This window comes from Chanodichthys erythropterus, chromosome 24 (genome assembly GCF_024489055.1).
Source record: "Chanodichthys erythropterus isolate Z2021 chromosome 24, ASM2448905v1, whole genome shotgun sequence".
Classification (NCBI taxonomy): Eukaryota; Metazoa; Chordata; class Actinopteri; order Cypriniformes; family Xenocyprididae; genus Chanodichthys; species Chanodichthys erythropterus.
The window spans coordinates 18,290,979-18,313,453 of NC_090244.1; the positions used below are offsets into that span (position 1 = coordinate 18,290,979).

Consider the following 22,475-nt stretch of genomic DNA (forward strand, 5'->3'; position numbering starts at 1 on the left):
AAAGATATAGAAAACAATAACGATAACTATAGTTGCATCCACACCAATGAACAATAACAGTCTGTTTATTCTAAGCTCATGTACTGAGGTTTCAAAGTGCGTACAACATGTTTTTGCTTTTCTTGTTGCATTTACACAGCTTTAACCAGCAGATGTCCTCAGCATGATATGTTTCAAGTGAATAGCTAGTGTAATCGATCTAATCTAGTGAATTTAGCTGACGAAGTCTATATAGTGGAATAGAAACAACGCCTAGTCTTTTTCACTGCAACTTCAGTGAAAAAGAAGCGCTGGATACCTGAGGTAATTTTATGTTACACTGTTTGCTAGCCTAGCATAATGATCTCATAGTTAATACTTCTCACCATTTTTTTCTGAGGGTATGACCAATTGTTTTCTATATATCCATTTTCTTTAAAGTATCATTGAAAAGGGGGTTTGACTTGTCAAACAGTGGTGGCTTTTTCTTGACCTCTGCGATTAACTTCTCCGCACTGTCATCTGCCATTTTAAATGCGCGAGCCCTTAAAATTGGATGAATTCTGATTGGCTGTCAGTATTATTATCGTTCAAAAAAAAAAAATCGCTTTGAAAGTGATCCCAACAATATCGTTTCTGTATATTGTTATAGCTGTGGTGTGGACAGTGCTATTCTTTTATATTTAGAACGATTTTTAGAACTATAGCTTTATCATTATCTTTATAGTTATCGTTCTTGGTGTGAACGTGCCTTGAATGTTTACAGAGGAATGATATCATTGAAGTCACTTTCAGAACTATTTTTTTCCAGCTGATAAATGATAAAAACATTGGCAGCCAATCAGAATTCATCCTGCTTTAAAGAGCTCGAGAATTTAAAGCGTCAGACGACAAAAGTGCAGAATGCATTAATAATAAACTGGGCTACGTTTCTCAAAAGCACCGTAAGCCATCGTAAGCATACAATGCTTTTGGGAAACGCACGCAGCCCAATATGTTATCGCGATATTTAATGTAATTTAATAGCATTCTGTGGTGGAAAGGCTTTTTTGATTTGCTAAAGCTATTTTCATAGCTAACATGTTATGTATCTTAAATATTAAACTTTATTAAGACAAAACATGTAACTATTTTACGTTTTGGTGAATTTTTGGCAAATTCATATGAATTTGAGCAATCTCTTTTGTATGTTTTCATACAATCTGCTTAGGTTTAGGATCGGATGCTTACATTTTTTCTAAAATTCATATGTTTTCATCTGAATCAATTTGTTTGAATGCTACAAATTCTTCACCAATTTGCCAAAATGTACAATAGTTACGTTTTCTCGTGAGATAATGGTGGAAACTAATCCACAGCTGACAGTCTTAATATTGATGTAATATGATAAAGTCAAGGGTAAAACAATAAAATCTATATATAAAAGGCATTCAAAAACTATCAAAAATAAATGATGGAGGCATTTCGAAGTTTCCAGTTGTAATGTGAACCCTGGGACAGAACAGTGCCCAAAGCTGAAGAACATATAACATATAGGAGGAGTAAAAGCAGAAGAGCAGAACATCTCAAAGCCTGTTATGTACAGCTGACTTAGTTACATAATCAATAAACACCGCACATGGATTTCCACCCCGAACAATGTCTCTGTCTGGAATAATCCTGTAAGATTTAGAATCGGCCTGTTGCTGACCGCCAAACTCTGTTCAGAGTGTCATGTTCTTTCACCCATCAACATGATTTCACTTTCTCATGCATTATTTCTATGAAGGTGTGGGCTGAATGTGTTTTATGATTGCTTATAATGTGGGCCACAGGCTGTGTACTCATCTGCTATCACTCACATTTACACACACAGAGCTCTGGTTCAGTGTGTAACACAAAACAGATATGGCCATTAAAGATTAGTCATCTCTGCTGGCCACACTCAAAGGAGCTTTACCGAGTCACGCATAATTTACCCTTACAAAAATAAGTATCCTGGAGTAAAGTTCAAGTATATTTTTAAGCATACTTAGTAAGCAATACCAATGTACTAGTAGATTACTTGTAAGTGTATTACTTTAATACTACTTGGGATTAAATCGACCCACTTTTTACTGAACAAGAGTATACTTTACATGTAACAGTAGTAAACTTTGAGTACACAACTACTTTACAACTGTGTTTTTCGTTTGTACTGCATCTATACTACATGTGAACTTATAGCTATACTGTCAAATACTTGTAGCACATTGTTTAGTGTAGAAAGTACACTTTGTAGCATACTCTAATCTACTAGTTTTTATACTGCATGTATACTTGTAAGATTTCTTTAATTTAACTTAACATCATACTTATAGTTAACTATTTATATATTAGTTTTGCACTTTAAGTATACTATGTTCCTACTTATTCATTTTATACATTAAAAATACCTTTCCTCACAAGCGTTTTTTTTTTTTTTTTTGCTGCATTTTTTAATGTTTCTATCACTTGCTTCTGCTTCTTCTTCGCCTGTGTTTTGATGCATAATAGCGTACCCTAGTACTGTATAACAGTGAAAACATGGATTGCTGGAAAATTCTGTTAATGGCAAGGAGGCATTGTGTCATAAATGACAGAAAATTCCACCAATGGCATGGAAAGTGTTAAAGGGGACCTATTATGCCAACTTTCATTTTTACATGGCGTTTGAACACTGATTTGTGTCCACAGTGTGTGCAAACAACCAGCCTATAATGGTAAAAATCCACCCACTCCTTTTATTATAAAACCCATAAATCAGAAGCAGTGTCTGAAAATACGCTTTTCCAGATTTCCCCCTAATGTGACATCACAGTTTCTGACATTTTGGCTGCAAGTTTTTTTTGTTGCTGGAGTATCCAAAGCACAAGCTGAAAAGTCTCCGCTCTCTTCTTGTTTATTCATGTTTTTGTGAGATTCCCTCATTATCCACAAAATCACACTTTCCTCCACAGTGAAGGTAGAGATTCATTTCTAGCCGCCTGTGGAGATGACATTCAGGATAGAGGCGATGTGGGCACCCAAGTGTTTTTTTTTTCTCTTTTTCTTTTTTATGAATGAGATAAAGAAAGCCAGTGAGAAATCCAGCATTCCCCCGCAACCATCCATCCCAGTGAATCACCAGGATCTGTCAGACATCGCTTCTAAATCACCAAGCCAATTTTCACCTGTGACTCATCATAGGCCAGACACAAGGACGATGGGCTGAGCATCAATGCCTCGTATGAATATGTGTGGCAGAGAGACCAATACAAAAGTGCTAGAACATGTTTTCACACCTATGGATCATTTTTTTTGTTCCGAAACAGGGAATTAATTTGTTACAATGTTGCATTTTCTTCTTGGTTCGGTTCACATTCACACGGCAACATTCAAAGTGTACCAAAATGTGTTTATACAAGTCACATGAGAGTATAACTGTTGTCTTATTGATCAGAGTTTTCTCCACAGCACTCAACGAATTGATTGACAAGTTCACTCCATGAGCTTATTGTGGCTTTATATGTAACTGTCGAGACACACGCAAACACTATACGAATGTAACCATCATTCCTGCTGTTAAATTATATACTACATTCGTAATAATGCTGCGGCAAATTCAAATGCGCTCTCTCTGGATCTCCCAGCGCTGTTTAGTAGGCTGTGTCAAGATCATATATGAGTGTAATAATGCAAGTAGAGCGGGAATGAAGGCTTCGTCGGGAACATTTAAGATGAAGAGACACTCTTTGGTTTTCAACTATGGTAACGAATGTGCTCACTCACAGAATCAGACAATACGTTTTTTTATAAAACACATTTCCCGTTATGAATTATGATATCGTTTGGTTCATTGGTCTGTTGGGTCGGATTGCTTTCACATCTCAAGCAAATCGCTCCAGAGTTCGTTTGAAAGTGTACCGAGACCAAGCAGTGTCTCTCGGTACACTTGTTTGGTACACTTTTGGCACGCACCCAAGTGCGATTGCTGCATTCACACCTGCCCAAACGAACCACGTCAAGGATGATAATGAACTCTAGTGCGATTCAACCGAACTAAATGAGGCAGGCGTGAAAGCACCCAAAGTGTGCAGGAGTCCTTGTAATTGCAGAGTGTGAAAGAAGTCACTTCATGACAGCAATTGACCCTTCGCCGGGAGTTTCATTGACAAGCGATTTAACCAATCATAACGCCAAATCCGCCATTTTGTCCGACAAAGCAGTCAGGAGGTAGAAGATTAACCTCAGTGGACTTGAACTTGAAAAATGGTGTGTATTGACGTCTTTCCACGTTTGAAACAACATTCCTTCTGATTTTCATTCATGTTTATTTGATGCTATAAATTAATTAGTAGGAAGAGATAATCGGTTCATGAGCCGCTTGAGCTGAGGCGCTACAGCGATCTGTCACGACACAATAAAGAACCACAAAATGTTTTTTATTGTTCGAATTTCTTGAAAAAACACACAGTTTGAAAGCTGGACTTTGTTTAATATCATAAGTAACTTGCTCTGTCTTGTCTGTCGACGTGTTGTCAGTGTCCTCTTTGCTCCGCGTTGTATTTTTTTGTATTTGTCGGACAAAGCAACAGTAACTAAGGGGGGCGGGTCTTTGCGAAGGGTCAATTATGATTCAGGAAGTGAAAGATAGCTGTTCACGTTTACGAATACAGAATGTGAGAAGTATACAAAGGTGAATTGCACAAAAACATATTTAGTTCATATTTCACGCTAAAATCAAAAGAAAATCTAAATTACAGAATAAATAAAATATATGACATAGGAAATAAAATAAGAAATAGCCTACATTTAAATAATAATAATAATATATTTAAATTGCATTAAGAAATTAAAGACTATTTTAGGATTATTCATTCATTTTAGACATTGTGATATTCTTTTTTATTCACATTAAAGTAATAAGAAAAATATTTAACATTAATGAGACTTTTAATAATGGACTTTTAATAATAAAAATGCTTAATTGTCTTTAAGCACAATTTTATTTATTTATTTATTTAATTATGATGATTGATTTAAGGATCGGACATGTTCTTCACAAGTTTCGCATGATCAATTTTTCTGTAATTACTTCAATATGTAACATCTGTGATATGTTTCTCATAGAAGCTTTCATTATCTTGAGGTGACTGCAGATCTTCGTGGTCGATGATTATAAGCAATAAACCAATAATTATCTCCCACTTACACTGTAATCTTGTATACTCCACAAGTTTGTTTCTACAAACTATGTATATTTTGATAAGGTCAAATAGAAACTAGAACATGTCTTCAATAAATATTTCACAGAAACACATCATCGCTGATTACCTAACTGTGGGAGAGAAATGACTGAGAGAATAGGAATCATCATCACTGATGTTTCAGGCTTCCCTTTTTTGGACTTCTATTCCCACAAGTTGCAAACTTAACTGCTGTGTCATTTGCTTAGCCTGTGATGATGGTTCAGCGCAAGATTCAATGTTCTCATCGTATTGCATATTGTAAAGTGTCCAAGCTGAGCACTCTGAGAAAACCCCCTTTGCAAATAGCATCCTGTTGTATGCTCTCCATCCTTTCAAGTGATGTTCTGCAGGGTGTTATGGGCACGTAAAAGGGTAGAGAATGTGCGAGTGCGACTGCACTGTGTACCAATAAAGGGAAGAATAAGAGAGTAAAGACTGCACCGGCCAATAGCATATTGAGCAGGTTATCAGGGTTACTGCCTCCCGCCCAAAAGGGAGGGTCACCGCTGCTGTTATTAGAAACACGTCTAGTGTTTGCAACACATCTTCTTCTCAACTGAAGGGGATGATGTTGAGAAATATAGTTATCATTTCTTTCCTCTCGCTGTAAGCTCAAAAAGAATTAACACAGCTGAGCCACACCCTTGCACTTCCCCTCTCGCAATGAAGGTGAGACATAAAACAAAAGTCACAAGAAAGAAAACCCCTAAAGAATTATAAAGATAACTATAATGATAACCTTATTAGCCTCAATGGACAAAGACATTGTGTCTATTATAAGCGTATGTTGCAGATATGTCGCCTGCCACTTTAAATGTTCAAGCTCTTTAAAGTCGGGTGGATTCTGACTGGCTGTCAATGTTTTTATCGTTTATCAGCTGGGAAAGAACTATTCTCTAAGAGTACAGTCACATAAGTGATATTTCAACAAAATATTGCAGGCAAAAAAAGGTTCATTATCTGTTGTCAATAGCGTATGTAGAGTATGTACACTTTCAAAACCAAGCAACTTTCTGTTGGACAGTATGGCAAATTTGTCATACTTGAACATCTTGAAATCTGTGTGTCGAACTTTTTGGTCCTCAAGCAAAACTCCAGAACACACAGATTCCTATTGAAATGACTGTATTTTGTCTGCAAAATTTCACCAAGCAATGGTAAATATACCCGAGCCTTAAAGTCCTCCTGTGGTCAATAATTGTATCCCTTAAAACTCATCTTTGATCACCAAAATGATGTTTAAAGATTTTTCCTCTGAAAAAAAAAAAAAAACTTCATGCTTTAAAATAGCTCGACTGTAACTCTACATCCTTGCTTCATTTATTATACGTGGATCTATGAATATGCTAATTAGCCCCGCCTCCACTCACTCAGAGATCCACTCGGTCAACTTACTGAAATAAACGCTGCACAATGGTTTCGCTTTTTACAACGTTGGACACATGACGGTAATTAATATGATTAGCCTTTTGCTTGACTACATTATCAAACAGCTGCTAATAATGTGTTGCTAATGTCGAATAACTTCTATACTCTTTGCTAATGTTAAACAAACCATGTTCCAGTTCTCCATCTGAGTCTGCCTTCTAAAAATCTGTATCCTTACACCGTGTCCTAACCAGACACGACGTGACGGCGTGACAAAAGGTATCTTTTCCATGTTAAGTGGAGTTTTTGTCCTAACTACGGCGACATGCAACAATTCTATTTTAGAAACGGTTTTCTATTTTTTTTATCAATGATAATCTCAGGTAATGTTTATGTGCTTTATTTATTGCTAAAAGTGTCTAATGCCCAATTGCATATCATTTTGTGTTCTCAGCTTTGTAGCCGTAAGGAAAGTAACCATGGATAATCGTGAAAATAAATAAATGGGCACAAGAACGTTCAAACTGTCTACTCATTGTGTATTATGACAAAGATTGTCTCAGACACCTAGGATGTTCTTTAAATGATGTTTGAATTTTGTAATATTTATGAATTTGATTATGTACTCCATTTCATTGTGGCTGCCATGTGCTTCCCAAGAAAGCACGCCCTCATGCTGTTCTGATTGGCTGTGGTTTTTCATTGATTTTGTGGAGTCTCGCAGTCGCGATGCATCTGGTGTGGACAGACAAACTGCTTGTCGCTAGAATCTTACCGCATCGCGTTTGTTAGGACACAGTGTTAGAAATGCTTTGAACAACTCAGTGGAGAAAGGCATAGTTCATCATAATAACATAGTAATTTATAAGTAATTTTTAATTATAGTAATTACATAAGTTATTTTTTATATCAACAGAAAAATATACCGGGATAACCTGGTTTCTTGAGACTCTCCTGCTTCAGAGCAGTCACGGTTAATGATATGCTAAAGTCCGCTGGCACATTGATGTGATTGGTTACAAGGCAGTTTGTGACATCACAAACACCAGCGATTTCAAACTGCGTGTTTGAAACTGTTTTTAGATCACTGCAGTTTTAAGCAGAAAATACTCAGCAATGGCGTTGACTTATGTATTTGCATATGGTTAGTCTTAAAGCATATTAAAGGTGCCATTAAATTGAAAATTTAATTTTTCTTGGCATAGTCAAATAACAAGAGTTCAGTACATGGAAATGACATACAGTGAGTCTCCAACTCCATTGTTTCCTCCTTCTTATATAAATCTCATTTGTTTAAAAGACCTCCGAAAAACAGGCGAATCTCAACATAACACCGACTGTTACGTAACAGTCGGGGTGTACGCCCCAAATATTTGCATATGCCAGCCCATGTTCCCAACAGTATGAAAGGCATTAGACAAGGGCGGCCAGTAACGTCTGGATCTGTGCACAGCTGAATCATCAGACTAGGTAAGCAAGCAAGGACAATAATGAAAAATGGCAGATGGAGCGATAATAATTGATGATTATTATTATTATTAATCCATGATATTATGATATATTTAGTGATATTTGTAAATTGTCTTTCTAAATGTTTCGTTAGCATGTTGCTAATGTACTGTTAAATGTTAAAGTTATCATTGTTTATTACTGTATTCACGGAGACAAGAGCCGTTGCTATTTTAATGTTTAAACACTTTTGCAGTCTGTATAATTCATAAACACAACTTCATTTCTTTATAAATCTCTCCAACAGTGTAGCATTAGCCGTTAGCCACGGAGCACAGCCTCAGATTCATCCAAATAAACACTGTACTTACACGATTAGACATGCTGCATGACGAACACTTTGTAAAGATCCATTTTGAGGGTTATATTAGCTGTGGGAACTTTGTTTATGCAATGATAGAGTCGAGAGCTCGGGAAGGGGCAAAGAGCGCGAGCAATTAAAGGGGCCGCAGCCTGAATCGGCGCATTTCTAATTATGCCTCAAAGTAGGTAGTTAAAAAAATTAATAAAAAAAAAAATCTATGGGGTATTTTGAGCTGAAACTTCACAGACACATTTAGGGGACACCTTAGACTTATATTTCATCTTGTAAAAAAACGCTCGATGGCACCTTTAAAAACACCACATAGACATATAAACAACATTAAAAACTTGATTTTCACCATAGCGTAGGGAAGAAATTATTGAATGAAGTCGTTATTTTTGCTTTTTTGTGCATGAAAAGTATTCTCGTCACTTCATAAAATTAAGGTTGAACCATTGTAGTCATGTGGACTATTTTAACAATCCCTTTACTACCTTTCTGGGCCTTGAAAGTGGTAGTTGCGTTGTTGTCTATGGAGGGACAGAAAGCTCTTTGATTTCATCAAAAAATATCTTTATTTGTGTTTCCAAGATGAGCGAAGGTCTTACGGGTGTGGAACGAAATAAGGATGAGTAATTAATGACAGATATTTCATTTTTGGGTGAACTAATCCTTTAAGTGATTCCAACCATCATTCTTCTGAGCCATTATCATTATAGTTGTGGTGTATATTTTTCAATTCTCATAGAATTAGAACAATTATTCAAACTTTATAATTATAGTTATCATTATAGTCCTTGTTGCGAATGAGCCTTTATCTAGAAACAGTCACAGCAAGACCTTATAAATTGTCCCAAACATGCCATTACTGGCCGCAGTAGGGTCCATTCCCAGAAGACAGTCTGCATTTAAAACCAGACCGTTTGTACCCAGTCGCTAATCCATCTGGGTGGCGTCTTTGGCTCAGTTCAGAACCCACAATGTTTTGTTAATGTTCTCGTGGTTGTCAAATACCGACAGGAACTGAGAGAAGAAAGATGGAAGAAACATTCTGTTCACATCAATTATGATTTTCAATTGTGCAAAGGAGAAGAAAGGAGAGACAGAAGATGGGTGGGTTTTTTTTTTCATATGTGCTCACGTTTTCCGGGGAGGAGGACTATGACTCATTGGCTCCAGCCGTTGTATCTTTGTCTGGACTCCAACCAGAGATCCCACCCCCCAGAGAGAGAAGCAGCGACTGCGAGTCCTTATTTGCTCTCTCACCGTCACAGCCACCACAGCATGAGCGTAAAAATACCAGTGGACACAGACCTCCTGGCATGCCATTTTCCTCCCATTCAGGCTGTTTGAAAAACTGCGCTGAATAACGTGACGGAATATAGCAACACGACTTCACCTGCTGAGAGGTTTTTAGAGAAGGTGCAACATTCTTAACACAGCAAGTGAATTACTTTGGAATGTTTTCCACCCTGCCCCCCTCACCATGGAAACTCCACAGGCTGTGTAAAAACAGTGCGAGCGTAAAGGCATCACGTGCGCAACCCGACACGAAACAGAACGTGGTGGCCTATCACGTTCAGCCTCATTCATTCATTCAGCTTGTTCCACATACAACCAGCTGTGCACATTGCAGTTAGGTGAGGGCAGGTAAGGATAAACCCAGCAGCAGGGCTCCTGCATCCAGTGATCAACAGTAGCAATGTGCAAATAGAATCGCTCCTTTGACACATGTGTCACTGGCTCGTGGCGCATACAAATGTTTCCACATTGGTCTGTTTACAGTTGCGAAATGATCGATAGATCTAAAAGTGTGCTAGGAGTCGTAAATGCCCAGTCCATAGGTCAATATCATGAAAAAACTGAACAATCGAATTAATTAATATATTAATGTCTATGAAAATGAAGCCTTCTTAAGGACCAATATTTGTTTTGTGACAGTTATTGCTCATCTTCAACCCCTAAATACTCATTACTGTTATGTGTCATGATATATTACTTGTTTTTTCGTAATTCCCATTTTTAAAATTTAAAAATTATATAACATTTTATATAACATAAAATTTATATAACATCTACAACACACACACACACACACACATACATACATACATATATAAGAAGATGCCTAAAATATAGACATTTTCTTGACAGGTTTCCCGAGATTAAACATTTAAGGTCGTAAATCTTTATGCAAAGCTGTTTTTTTACTGCATGTATGCAAAATTAAATTTGCCGCCAGTTTTAGCACAAACCTTTTAGCGCTAAACATCAATCTTCCAAAGCTTTTTAAACAAAACACTAAAGTTTTTTATGATGTACTTGTGATATGCAAATTCACAATAAAGTGATATATAATGACATAATGATACATAACTCTTAAAACAGATGCAACATCTGTTTTTGTGGTTGTGTACTCATGAAAGCGAGTCTATTTGTAGACAGGTGAAAACAAGTTGTAATCTAACTTGTTAAAACAATTCAACATGAATCGGGGCAATTCTCCGCCAGAGTGAAATCGCCCAAAAAGAGGCGGTACTCCACAAAACGTGATTGACGCTGATTGGACTAAATCCAGAGGCAGAACAAAACAGCCTAGCAGTAACATCTAGCATAATCCATCCCTTTCTCACTTTAGTGGTGCATCGCCCCATTGCTGTAATGAAGAAACCACCCCTGTTGTGGTTTGCTATTGGTTGATCTCATGTGAGTGACAGGTTCCCCCACTCTCATGCCAGTAAACACATCATTAGAGTTGCAAAAGGGAGGGGAAGTATTTGATTAAAGATTAGGGTGGCACAGAAATCAAAGAAATAATGATGTAGACAGATAAATCATTTATGATAAATACTGCAATATTCCTTACAAAATAATAAGAATGGTCCCATTTGATTTCATGGTGACTTTAAAGGTACAATATGTAATAATTTTGTCCACTAGAGGTCGCTAGATGCCTATTCAAAACAAAGGCGTAGCTTGATGACGGCAAGTTTTAGAGCGGAATCTTGGGACATGTGGTCTCCATCTCAACAGCCGGTGGAAAAGAATAGGGATAGGATTCAGGAAGAAATCATGTTCATGGATGTGATTATTAACGTTATTGTAGTATGAAGCAGAGCAGGACCGAGTGTTGTGGGAGCTGAACGAGGAGATGGAGCGATTGATCAACACACGCCTCACGAGCAGCAAAACTTTTATTATGACACAGTCATCGGCGCCGCTTCCGATTTTCCGGTCATGAGTATGAGGTAACACAGCTCTGTTTATCATATTAGATACATTTGAGTGTGTTGAAAATATTATAACGTTACTGTATGTTCGCTTGGCGGCTGCTGTGAGACACTTGTTGCACACTGCAGTAAGACAGATCGATTTTAGTATATCATATTAAATATTGGATGGCTTGTGTTGATAAATGGCATGCAATTAATTTTAAAACGTATTGTATGATGGAGAAAATGCTGTATTACTGTTACTAAAAATAAAGCTGCATCTGATTATGCGATGTTAGCTACTTAAAAATAGTGTTTTTCTCTGAGGCATGGTAAAGCATGATAGGCTACTCACAAAAAAATCAAGAAAATTAATTTAAACAATAAGACTAAACCTGCTGAGCTACATAACAACAAATCGTTTTCTGTCTATAAATATATCAAAACAGTTGTTTCCTTGTCTATTTAAACATGTAATATATATTAAAGCGTCTTTTGTGTTTTCATGGTTTCTACAAAATAAAACCGGAAACCGAGGGTAACGCGGGTATGACGCAATTGACAGGCGACGTCCCGGAGCCTTAGTTAAAATTGCAATTTTCTCACGATTTACAAATATTTGGAAACATTTGGATTATTGTCAGTACTCAAGTTAACAAAATATATAACACTGGTCTAGTGGTTTTTGGATATTTTACTGCAAAAATATTACATATTGCACCTTTAAACGCAACCCTAACATATGAGAGGGAGGCACATATCCTGCGTCATCGCATTCGAGCTAATGAGGTATAAAAAAGTTAGTAACTGTGAGCAACAACAACGCACACACAAAAAAAACGCTCGCAGTTGACATTCTGTCCGCCTGTTGGAATGAAACCGATCCGCGTGTCCACGTGTTTTGTTAATTTGCATATCATTTTAATATGTAAGCTCGTCTCCCCTATCAGCCGAAGCTCGCTTCCAAAGCAAACTCTATTTGTCAGATTCGGGTCTGGACGCTCAAATCGCAACGCTCTGCGTTTTAGTACCCGCCCTCTCAGACACGTTGCCTTGGGAGAAGTAACACGGGGCCACACAACTGCAGGTCTACATCACTGAAACCACGTACGCTTCTCAAACAGAGGCTCGATAGGGCGCTCCAGTTGTCTTTGGATATACTGCTGAAACAAAGGACAGTGCGACCATTCGTCCCATCCGGCTTAAAGGTAGGATTCGCGATTAAATAACAGCGACCGCGTCCGAAAATATGTTTTATGAGGTGAAATTGCACACACATATAGGAATAACAGTGATATATAGTGCTTTATGTATGTATGTATTTAGTATGTATGTAAGAGATGCTGCGTGAGGCATCCGCCTATTGGGCTATAAAAGGAAGAAAATTATATGTACTTTTACGCGTACTATGTATTTATCGTGTTTAATGATAGATTTGGTCTTGTAAATTAGTTTTTGGCTTTGCTCATATCCGTCAGTATGCGTTTTAATATAAAAACATATGTAATATGTGTTAAAAAGGCCAAAAATTGTGGTGGTCTTGTCTTGGAAGGGTGTATTAAGGTGTTAGTCATCTTCAGGGCCCCACCCTCAGGTACATTAATTCTGTACGGGTTTTGTTTTATTCCTTAGTCGTTTTAATATTAATATGCGTGTTGCCCATAGCAACCGATATTACTGACAGGAGTAGGCTACAAGAAATAGGTCTCGGTTACATGACTTCCTAAATGTTGCTATTAATTGTCACGTGCCCGCTTTGTCTTTACAAACGTAAACACTGTGAAAATAAACCTTTCTTTGTTTTGTCAAATTACCTGTTGCCACAAACTAATAAAGGGCCTTTTCATCCCCGTCTCCAGCCGTCGACAAAACTTGTAAAGTATCAGATGTAGGCAGTTTTTCGATATGAATGAGGAGTTTGTTCGCTGAATGCAGTCGTGCTAACCCTTAAACGCCGCGTTTTTTTATTTTTTTTATTCAACTTTTGGTAAAACCAGAATTGACAGGAAAAAGCTGGTCAGCAATTACATCCATTTGGAAAGGCTGAGCTTTTGTGACTGTTATAAAGCCAATTAGTCGCGTGCTTGAGGTAGAGCTATTACATAATGTGGCTTTATTGGCATGGCAGAGCTCTGGCTCAGCAGTCCATTTGTTTGAAATGAAACCGACCAGCTGATGGACGGATTAAATGCCCGAGAGATGTGAATGTGCTTAGGCAATCTGAAAACACGTTGATGTATATAGTGTTACATACTAATAGAAGTTATAATGTACACTTCTCGATAACTAGGCTATGTAAGTTCAATGCAACAAGCTTATACAAAACATGACTTGATTAAGTTTAAGTACTTGTATAAGTTGAGTTATTTTCATTTATGTAAAAGTTACATTTAGAATTTGAAGAAACAATACTTTTGTAATAACTGAAAGTGAATGTTATACTGTAAAAAGTGTTTAATGTGCAGATGTAACCAGAATGATTCGGTTTTTGTATTAAATATCCTATTATAGATAATAAATAAATTAAATAATTTAGAATGAAGCACGTTTTAGGTCAATTGACAATGCAGAGTGGGCAGTTTCCTGTTTTTTAATTTATTTATTTGATTAATTTAGGCATAATGCATATTTTTGCAGCACATGCCCTTTTAATTCATAAGAAGCCCTTGGCCTCTATAAAAAGATGAGTGCTTGGCACCCTTAGAGAAAGCACAAAGCAGTTGCTTCTGTGCAACATACGCTTTTAACAAAGATTCTTGGCTTGACTCATTAAACATAACATTGTAAACACTCCTTTTATGCATATTCCTCAAGGCATGTCTATTATAAATTACCAAGAACTGATGGATACAAGCAGAAAAATTACTGGTAATGCTCAAGGCCGCAGATCCGGTCCCATTTGTGTGTTCCTGGACTATTTTCAAATCACCCTCCTTTTAAAAGCGAGCCCCCAAACAAATTAAATTTTAAATGTAACCAGCATACATTACTTGCATGTTCAATGCCGTTTATTAATAAACAGCTGCAGAAAGAACGGCTTATTTCTAGGGCCTTTGTTCTGTGTTAAATGGTGGTCACCATGGCTGCGGCGTTCTGGTCTTCTCATTGAATAAACAAACAGGTCTTTGAATGTGCGTTTTTTGTGTGTGTGTGTGTGTGTGTGTGTGTGTGTGTCACCTGCCTCAACACAGCCTGTTAGTTCTGTATTGCTTCATTTTCAAGTGTTTTTCAATTAGGTGCAATCAGAACAAACAAATGCATGTGCTACACAGGGTGCAAATTTGTTCTTAACAGACTGCAGCCTAAAATCTTATTTCAAACATCTTGGTCTCCTCCTGTTGCCACAATATTATGCATGAATAAGTCTAATGTTTTATACAAAAAAAAACATGTGTACGTGTAAAAGTATATTATTCTTTCAGGGTTTGTTTTGGTACTGAAAATGTACAGAAGAATCAGTGTTGTCGTTGTTAACTTCAGAATTAACCGCAAATGTCAGTTTCATGAGTTCTCGGCACTGTTCGAGAAACAGCAGTAAGTCTTTTTTTATGGCTGCTGTTTATCTTTAGTCTGTGTGTGAGACTCAGGTGGTGTGTCTGGAAAACACGCTGGTCTGAGCTGGCATGAATTCAGTATCCCGCAGGATTTTATTGAAGATGAATGCTTAAGCTGTCATTTTGGACCACTGATATCTGCTAGACTATTAATCTTGCAAATAGGTCTGCAAAAGAAGGTGGAATATTTTGCTTTTACGAAGCAATACAATGAAAGAGAGAACATTCCTTCTCTATTACAAGCCAACTCGTGTTGTATTGTGTAATGATGTCCATTATTAATGTTTTTTAAACTGGAGATTAAAGTACTCCCTGTTTCCGCCACAGGTCAGTGATGGTCCATGCTGGTTAGACCCTGCTTCCTAAGATGTCAGCTTCAGATTCGGACTATTCCATTGACTGGCTGGCCAGTGACGATGAGGACAACGATAGCGAGTTAGAATCAGACTGTACCAAAGTGCAGGGACAAACCACCTTGCCAAAATCCCCCGCCTCGGGGGTCGTCCAGGGGGTCCAAACTTGCCAGTCGCTCCCAAAGAGGAATGGAGATAAAGGGGAGGTAATGGACAAAGAAAACATGAGCTCTCGGGGAAGTTCTCCTTCTAGCTGCAATAGTTCTGACTACAGCGAGGACGGCAGCCATTCTCACCTGGGACAAGGGGATCGGAACAATTACAGCCGTTGCCCCGAGAGCCCTGTAGGCAAAAAGAGGCAGGCGCTGAAGAGAACACGGAGCTCCATGGTGCCGGAGCAAAGGGAGAGGCAGCTCACACCTGAACAAATGGAGAAAGACAGGCTGTTCGCATGCAAGGTGAGACGTGCCACTTGCCAGCCTGCCAGGGAAGGGACATGGTGTTCTGAAAAGCACCCTTATCTCCTGCATGATCTATCTCTATCTGAGCAGAATAAATAAAAAAAAAAATACTCGAAGCAGAACCACTTCCAGGAAGACCCCTCCTCTATGTGTTCTTTCTAGGTGAAAAGTGAATGAGTCATATGAGGCCACTGAGTGAAGAAAAAAAAAAACAGTTTTCCTCTGCCTTGTAGAAATGCAGTCATAACTCGTTCCATTACATTTGCATACATGTGTGAGAGAGTAGATGAGTCATTTTTTGTATCAGTGTCATTGTTCTTGGAAAATTATGAGCCATACAAACTAAGGAATGTTCTAACTTGATGTTGTGTGTTTATAGTAATTGGGAAATTGTACAGTCAACATCCTGAAATGAAAACATCAAAACTCTAGAAATTGTTCGAGGAATGCTAAACGATAAATAATAACCGACTAATGAATGAAATACTGAATGATTCTCTTTGTTTTGCAGTGCTTGGAGCTGCAGTGTTACATTCACCCACTGTCCTCAATCCTTAATGGCCTCCGCTCGGGCAGATACAGAGAACGTGAGTAATGCTTTATTCGTTCTTTTTAGTATTATAATATGCCTTGATCCAAAAACTTGAGAGAACGGTCAAACTAGAGACAGCAGGCGAAGGTACAAGAAGTGTGTCATGAGATTTGGGACTGAGATGTGTCATGAAAATACATGAAATGAGGCACCCAAATCAACCACAGTCATTTCCTGGTGGCACTTTCTGCTTCGCTTAGTCATAATAAAACATGTATGGGTTGAAAGACACGTCTAAAGCAGTGCAAACCGCACGGTTCCAAAAATACACAGAGCCTCGATTGAAATACCGAAGACACTATACAGATAAGCTCAAGGGTTTGGGTTAGCTGTTTCCTTTGTGTCCTTCTTAGTGGGATGAAATATTGTAAATATTTGACTCTGTTTTTTTAATGTAGCTGTTGCAACTCTTGATACAAGTAATGACAGGAAAATCTGCACCATCACACTGTGTCCTAACAAGGCAGCAAAGTTTGACAAAGAGTGAGTTTAGGTTCTCATGTAGTTCCGCCCACACCAGATTAAAATCTCATTCCCCATGTATATTATACATCAAACATTGGAGGAGATACTAACTGTGAAAGGTAAGAAACATCTCAAGGATCCTTCAAGTCATAAAGTGTAGAACCATGAAATTGATGCCATCTGGAGAAGCGTGGTATTACCATTCTTCGTTTTACGCATGCAAACAGAGAACTGCCCACGCAATATTCTGGTTGACTAACTGTTATGTCGCAAAGCATTTTCGCTTTCAGTGCAGACAAGAAAATTACTTGTTACTGGAATCATGTTGCGTCGCGGCTGGTTGGAACACAGAAAACTCTCTCAAGCTTAAGCTTACTGTAAAACACCAACAGATGGTATTAGTGTTATTGGGTACTTAAAGAAAAGTTTTATTGGCTAGAGCCCCACATGTACTAGAAAACAGGTTGCGGACCTGCTCACGAGTGCTCGGTCTGGGACTGCTGTCAATTCAAGGGCTCTGGGTGACACTGGACTTCCTGGCCACAGAGACAGCAAGTCTGTCCTCCCACATGCTTCACAAGAACCCATCTGCCTCGCAGACGTAGCACAGCCTGTCAGAGACAATAAGCTGGCAATGCTCGTAAAAGAAAAGGTTTGAACTGTATCTTCTCCTTTCACAGGCCTCAGCACTTTCCAAGAGAGCGTGGCCATGGATCGCATCCAGAGGATAATGGGGGTCCTGCAGAATCCCTGCATGGGGTGAGTTTCCTACTGTTTCTTTCACCTCGCTCATGGGAAGATTGAGTGTGGGAGGGCTTTAGTCTGCACAGCACTCCATCGCCGATCGATCTGATGGATGTTGTGTCCATTTACTTAATCTATCTCAATCCACTACTTGCAACGTTGTGAGTAAATCTTGTTTCGGCGCTTGCGCGTTCGCGCAGCCAAGGTTAAATAATCCCACGTCACTTGCGAATGACTTCCATGCCCTCTGCTCAGTCTGGAAGGCTTGTGAATGTCTTGGCTTTGAGGGCATAAGTGAATGAGACAAGGAAATGTGAAAACACATGGCTTTGCAGCATGATGCTTGGTCCAGAGCAGCAAGGGGGGGGCCGCTGGGCAAGTGCGGACCTGCCACCACAAATCTAAAAATGGCTGGACAAGAATAGAACTCAAACACGGGTCGTTAAAAATGTCCCAGCTCCTTGAGGGAGTAGCCTGTCATCCGATTGATTAGCCCTCCTCTGGCTAGACTGTGTAAAGTCTGTGGTGTCATCTTCGGGGGGAGTCTGTTGTATCGAATGAGCTCATAATGGGTCAGGCTGGGCTTAGGTGCGTCATTTACTTTTCCTCTTAACAGTACCTGGCACGCAGCCCAGATCTGCGCTCATTGTATTGTATTGTGCTACTTCACGAAGTCCGATATTCACGTGTGAGTGCAGAGTCTAGAACATCTAGATCGTTGGGGCACCTTGGGCCGCATCCAGGAGTGTTGCAACCTGTGCAGCGTGAAAACACGGCTGGTAAAAATATGTCTGAAATGGGTATTCAGCCACTAAAAACATAGATGATGGGGTTTTGGGTGTGGTACTAATTCAGGCCATCTGAACGAGGCACTGAGCCAAGCCATATCCAAGCTGACACAAGTGGGGGTGTGGCTGCCTCCCCACCACCTGACCCCCGTTATCATTCGCCCATTTCGTTGTGCCAGCTGGCGAGCCCCCCCTAAACGCGAAGGCGCATCAGAATAAGGAATGTAAAAGTAACTTTTAAGACTGTAGCTGTTTGAAATGCTGAGAATGGGGCAGATACTTTGTCATGTGACTTGCACTAATCCCCATTAACCATCTGTCGGGGGCTGGTGCGAGTCAATGGGCACCATGTGCATGTGTCTGCATCACTGCTCCTTAGCACAATTTTTTTTCTTTTCCTCGTGACGTGGACGTCAGTGCCCCGCTGCAGGCTTATGTCTATATTTAGAGGCGAGGGAAACGGTTGCACTCCATGCCACGTGTGTGTACAAACGTGTGAATCAACACAGGATCTGTTCTCATTTTGAGAAACACGTTTGTGTGTCTGTGTTTGTACATGTACGCATGATGCAGTGTACTTGCGGTTAAATGTTCTTTCAAATCGCCTGACACCAAACAAGGTTACAGAACAGCAGACTTTCATTTTCAGTCATGTCAGTCAGATTAAGTCTTGTACTGTTTTTTAGTGCATCTGTGGGTTACTAGACTCAAATATTGTCCTTCCTGTGCCATGCAGAGAAAGATATGTCAACATCATTTTGAAAATGGAGGAAATGTTGAAGAACTGGTTCCCTCACATAAAACCTCAACGAAGCGGACAGGCCAGCACTGCAGTGCTGATGGAGGAGACGACCCCATCTAAGAAACCCAAGGTAAGTCTCTCTGAGAGCTGAAAAGAGGAGACCGAAATACCTATTATACTGTAATCACTGGACCACAGAGGAACAGGATAGACAAGAAGGGATTAAAATCTATTTTTACAGTACAGAGGTATAAAATACACATCTCATGTTCACTAAGAACAATGACGGAAAAGAACAGGTAATTTTGGAAAGCTTTCACAGGACAGATTAAAGTCAGCGAAGTACAGGGATATTATCATGCTGATTTCATACCCCCTACGCAAGTTATTAATGTAATAGTTTCTGGGTCAATGATCTGATGCTGTTTTTTTCCCCTAGATCTGTTAATTTATGCAAATATACATTTACAAATGCAGTTCAAACAAACAATGAGTTACTTAATTATTCATTCATGAATAATTGGAAAGTGCCATGTGGTGCGGCTCACAGAAAACCATGATATTTATGAATGATTAATTCATGATATTTCAAAAAGAAATCCCTTACAGTATATTTCAAAAACTTAATCAAGATGTACACATTTACATGAATTCAGTTTGAAAGGAAATTATTAGTATTATTAGTTCCTGTTGGTTGACACCACATGACATATTTAGTCATTAAATTTAAACAAAGTTTTTCACCTTATTTAAAACTACCCAAAAAAGGACATTTCTGTCATTAATGAATCACACTCATGTCGTTCCACACCTGCAAGACCTTCATTCATCTTCGGAACACAAATTAAGATATTTTTGATGAAATCCAAGTTTTTTTGTTTGTTTGTTTTTTTGCGCACAAAGTATTCTTGTCGCTTCATAACATTAACGTTACATAACAGTCACGTTGACTATTTTAACAATGTCTTTACTAATTCTCTGGACCTTAAATGTGGTAATTTCATTTCTTTCTATGGGAGATAAAAAAAATCTCTCAGATTTCAACAAAAATATTTTAATTTGTGTCCCGAAGATGAACGAAGGTCTTGCGGACGAGTAATTAAGGACAGAAATTTCATTTTTGGGTGAACTAACCTCTTAAATCATAGCAAACCAATTGCAAAGAGATCCTCAGAAATGTTTGCCTCTTTTTGCATTGAAATCTTAAGTAATTCTCCCTCTTTCAATACTTTACAGTTGTCTCCAGCTACATCTCCCCTGCTCACTGGCATTGCAAACCCTGCAACCACAAGTGCCCTTTCCATGGGTAACAAGGCAATGAGAGTCAGCGACCTCACACCCCCAGGGCCCTACTCTGCAACCAACCTAAAATGGCTCCACACATCACCCATCTGCTCCCCAACAGCTGAACAGGCTCAGGGGACGGTTCGGAACTTTCTAACGGCTCACAGGGACAGGGACGCGACGCAGGACAACTCTGTGTCCTCCAGCACGGACCGTCTGTGTAAGATAGAGTCTGCTCCCAGTCGACCACCTCCGGCCAAGATTAACGCGCCATGCCTTGAGAGACTTCTTAAATCCACAGAGAGTATCATCACCCAGAAAGGCCCAGTAGGCTTGGGTGGCATGGCAGCTGGTGGATGGTCCTAGTCCTGCGAAAGGGCTCTGGGAGATCAGAGCCTAGATAGAGCATGACTGCCCCCAGCTGGTCTGGAGTCACCCGACTCCAGCACAATCCCTGCCTCCATTCTAGCCTTGGGAAGAGGCACAGAATGCAGCAGAGGGAGTTCAGCGTAGCCCAGCAAAAGAGTGACACATTCGGTTACAAACTGAAAAGTGTCGGAGTGTGATCTTTGTGCGTGTCTGATGTGTACGTCTGCGTCTATTCCCTTTCTGTTGGACTGCAGAGTGTGTTGTAGCAGTGTGTGTGTGTGTGTGTGTGTGAGGGGGGGGGATAGTAAGGCTTTGTGATCTTGGCTCACCTTCGTACTTTACCTTTTGAGATGGTTTCCTCTTGAAACAAATAAAGAGGAAAATTCTCCTGTGGCAGCAGCATATTGGTATCTGTGAAAAAGCGAATCTCTAGACAAAACAAAGCAGCCTTTTTTCCAGAAAGGGAAGGGAAAAGAGGGAGGAATTTATTCTGGGAACACTTCAGATATTCCAGTGTGTTAGTGATCTCTATTGTAGGTGTGGTTGAATGTGAATTTATTGCTTTAGTTTGCTCTTTAAATCCACTCTATAGAGTTGATTTGATGTGACTGTTACTTCATAGGTTTAAACTTCTAGCTATGTTTTTGGTACAACGGTTCTACCTCAATCTGACACCGCATCTCCGGTAGTGTACGGATACAGTAAGAACGTACGTACACGCAAGTAGACTCAGAGCGAGGAAAGTTCATAAAGCGCATAAATACAGTGTGCGAAACATGCCTGTCATGCCGAACTAACACGGGAGGCTCGCTATCACGAGAGAAAGCTCCGGAGGCTTGACTGGTGCCATTGTAAAGAATGTGAACTGCAAAATTTCGCTTTTTTTGTTTGTTTGTTTTTTAAGCCTCCCAGTTCAAGGGCATATAGTGCCTGTCAATTCGATGTCAAACTGTGCCTCTTCACTGGTTTTGAAGGGAGAGCGTGAATCATCCAGAATACCTGACGCCTCTGAAGGATGTACAAAAAGAAAATCAGGAACCTTCAAAACTCCTGCCATTCATTTTCTGCTATCAAGTAAATTATTTGAAACTCTTGCCAACTACTTCCTGTGGTCATGTGAGAAAATGACATTTCGGTTTGCCACAGAGCTGGACAATATCTAAGAGGGAAAGGTATTAACTGTGTACATATTTGGAAAAGTTGTTAATTTACCCTTGCAAAGTGGCCTTTATAGTGTAATATTTTATACTTTCAGAAATAAATGTGGTTATATTTGTTTGCTGTATTCCATTTGTCTAAAAGCATTTTGTTTTAACTGATCGCATGCACAAATTGTTGACTGTTAAAGGTTTTTAAATGGACAATGCTGATATCTAGACAGCAGAGTGGCTAAAACAATGCAGAAAGTATTGCAGAAAATATTTGAATTTACAGATAGGCTTATATCAAATAAATTAGTTTAACAAAATATTACAGATTTTTCATACCATTGATGGTTGTATAAAAATATGTACAATGGTAGA

General features: G+C 39.0%; 1 protein-coding gene across 1 annotated transcript; it reads left to right on the forward strand.

Annotated features, from left to right (window-relative positions):
• Window positions 1-12,443: 12,443 nt before the first annotated feature.
• On the forward strand, window positions 12,444-22,243 carry LOC137014856 (uncharacterized). The gene is made up of 6 exons (XM_067379362.1): window positions 12,444-12,808; window positions 15,482-15,965; window positions 16,480-16,555; window positions 17,706-17,784; window positions 19,294-19,429; window positions 20,536-22,243. Exons 2-6 carry the CDS (start codon window positions 15,522-15,524, stop codon window positions 20,947-20,949), a joined length of 1,149 nt encoding a protein of 382 aa, XP_067235463.1. The 5' UTR covers window positions 12,444-12,808; window positions 15,482-15,521; the 3' UTR covers window positions 20,950-22,243.
• Window positions 22,244-22,475: the final 232 nt, after the last annotated feature.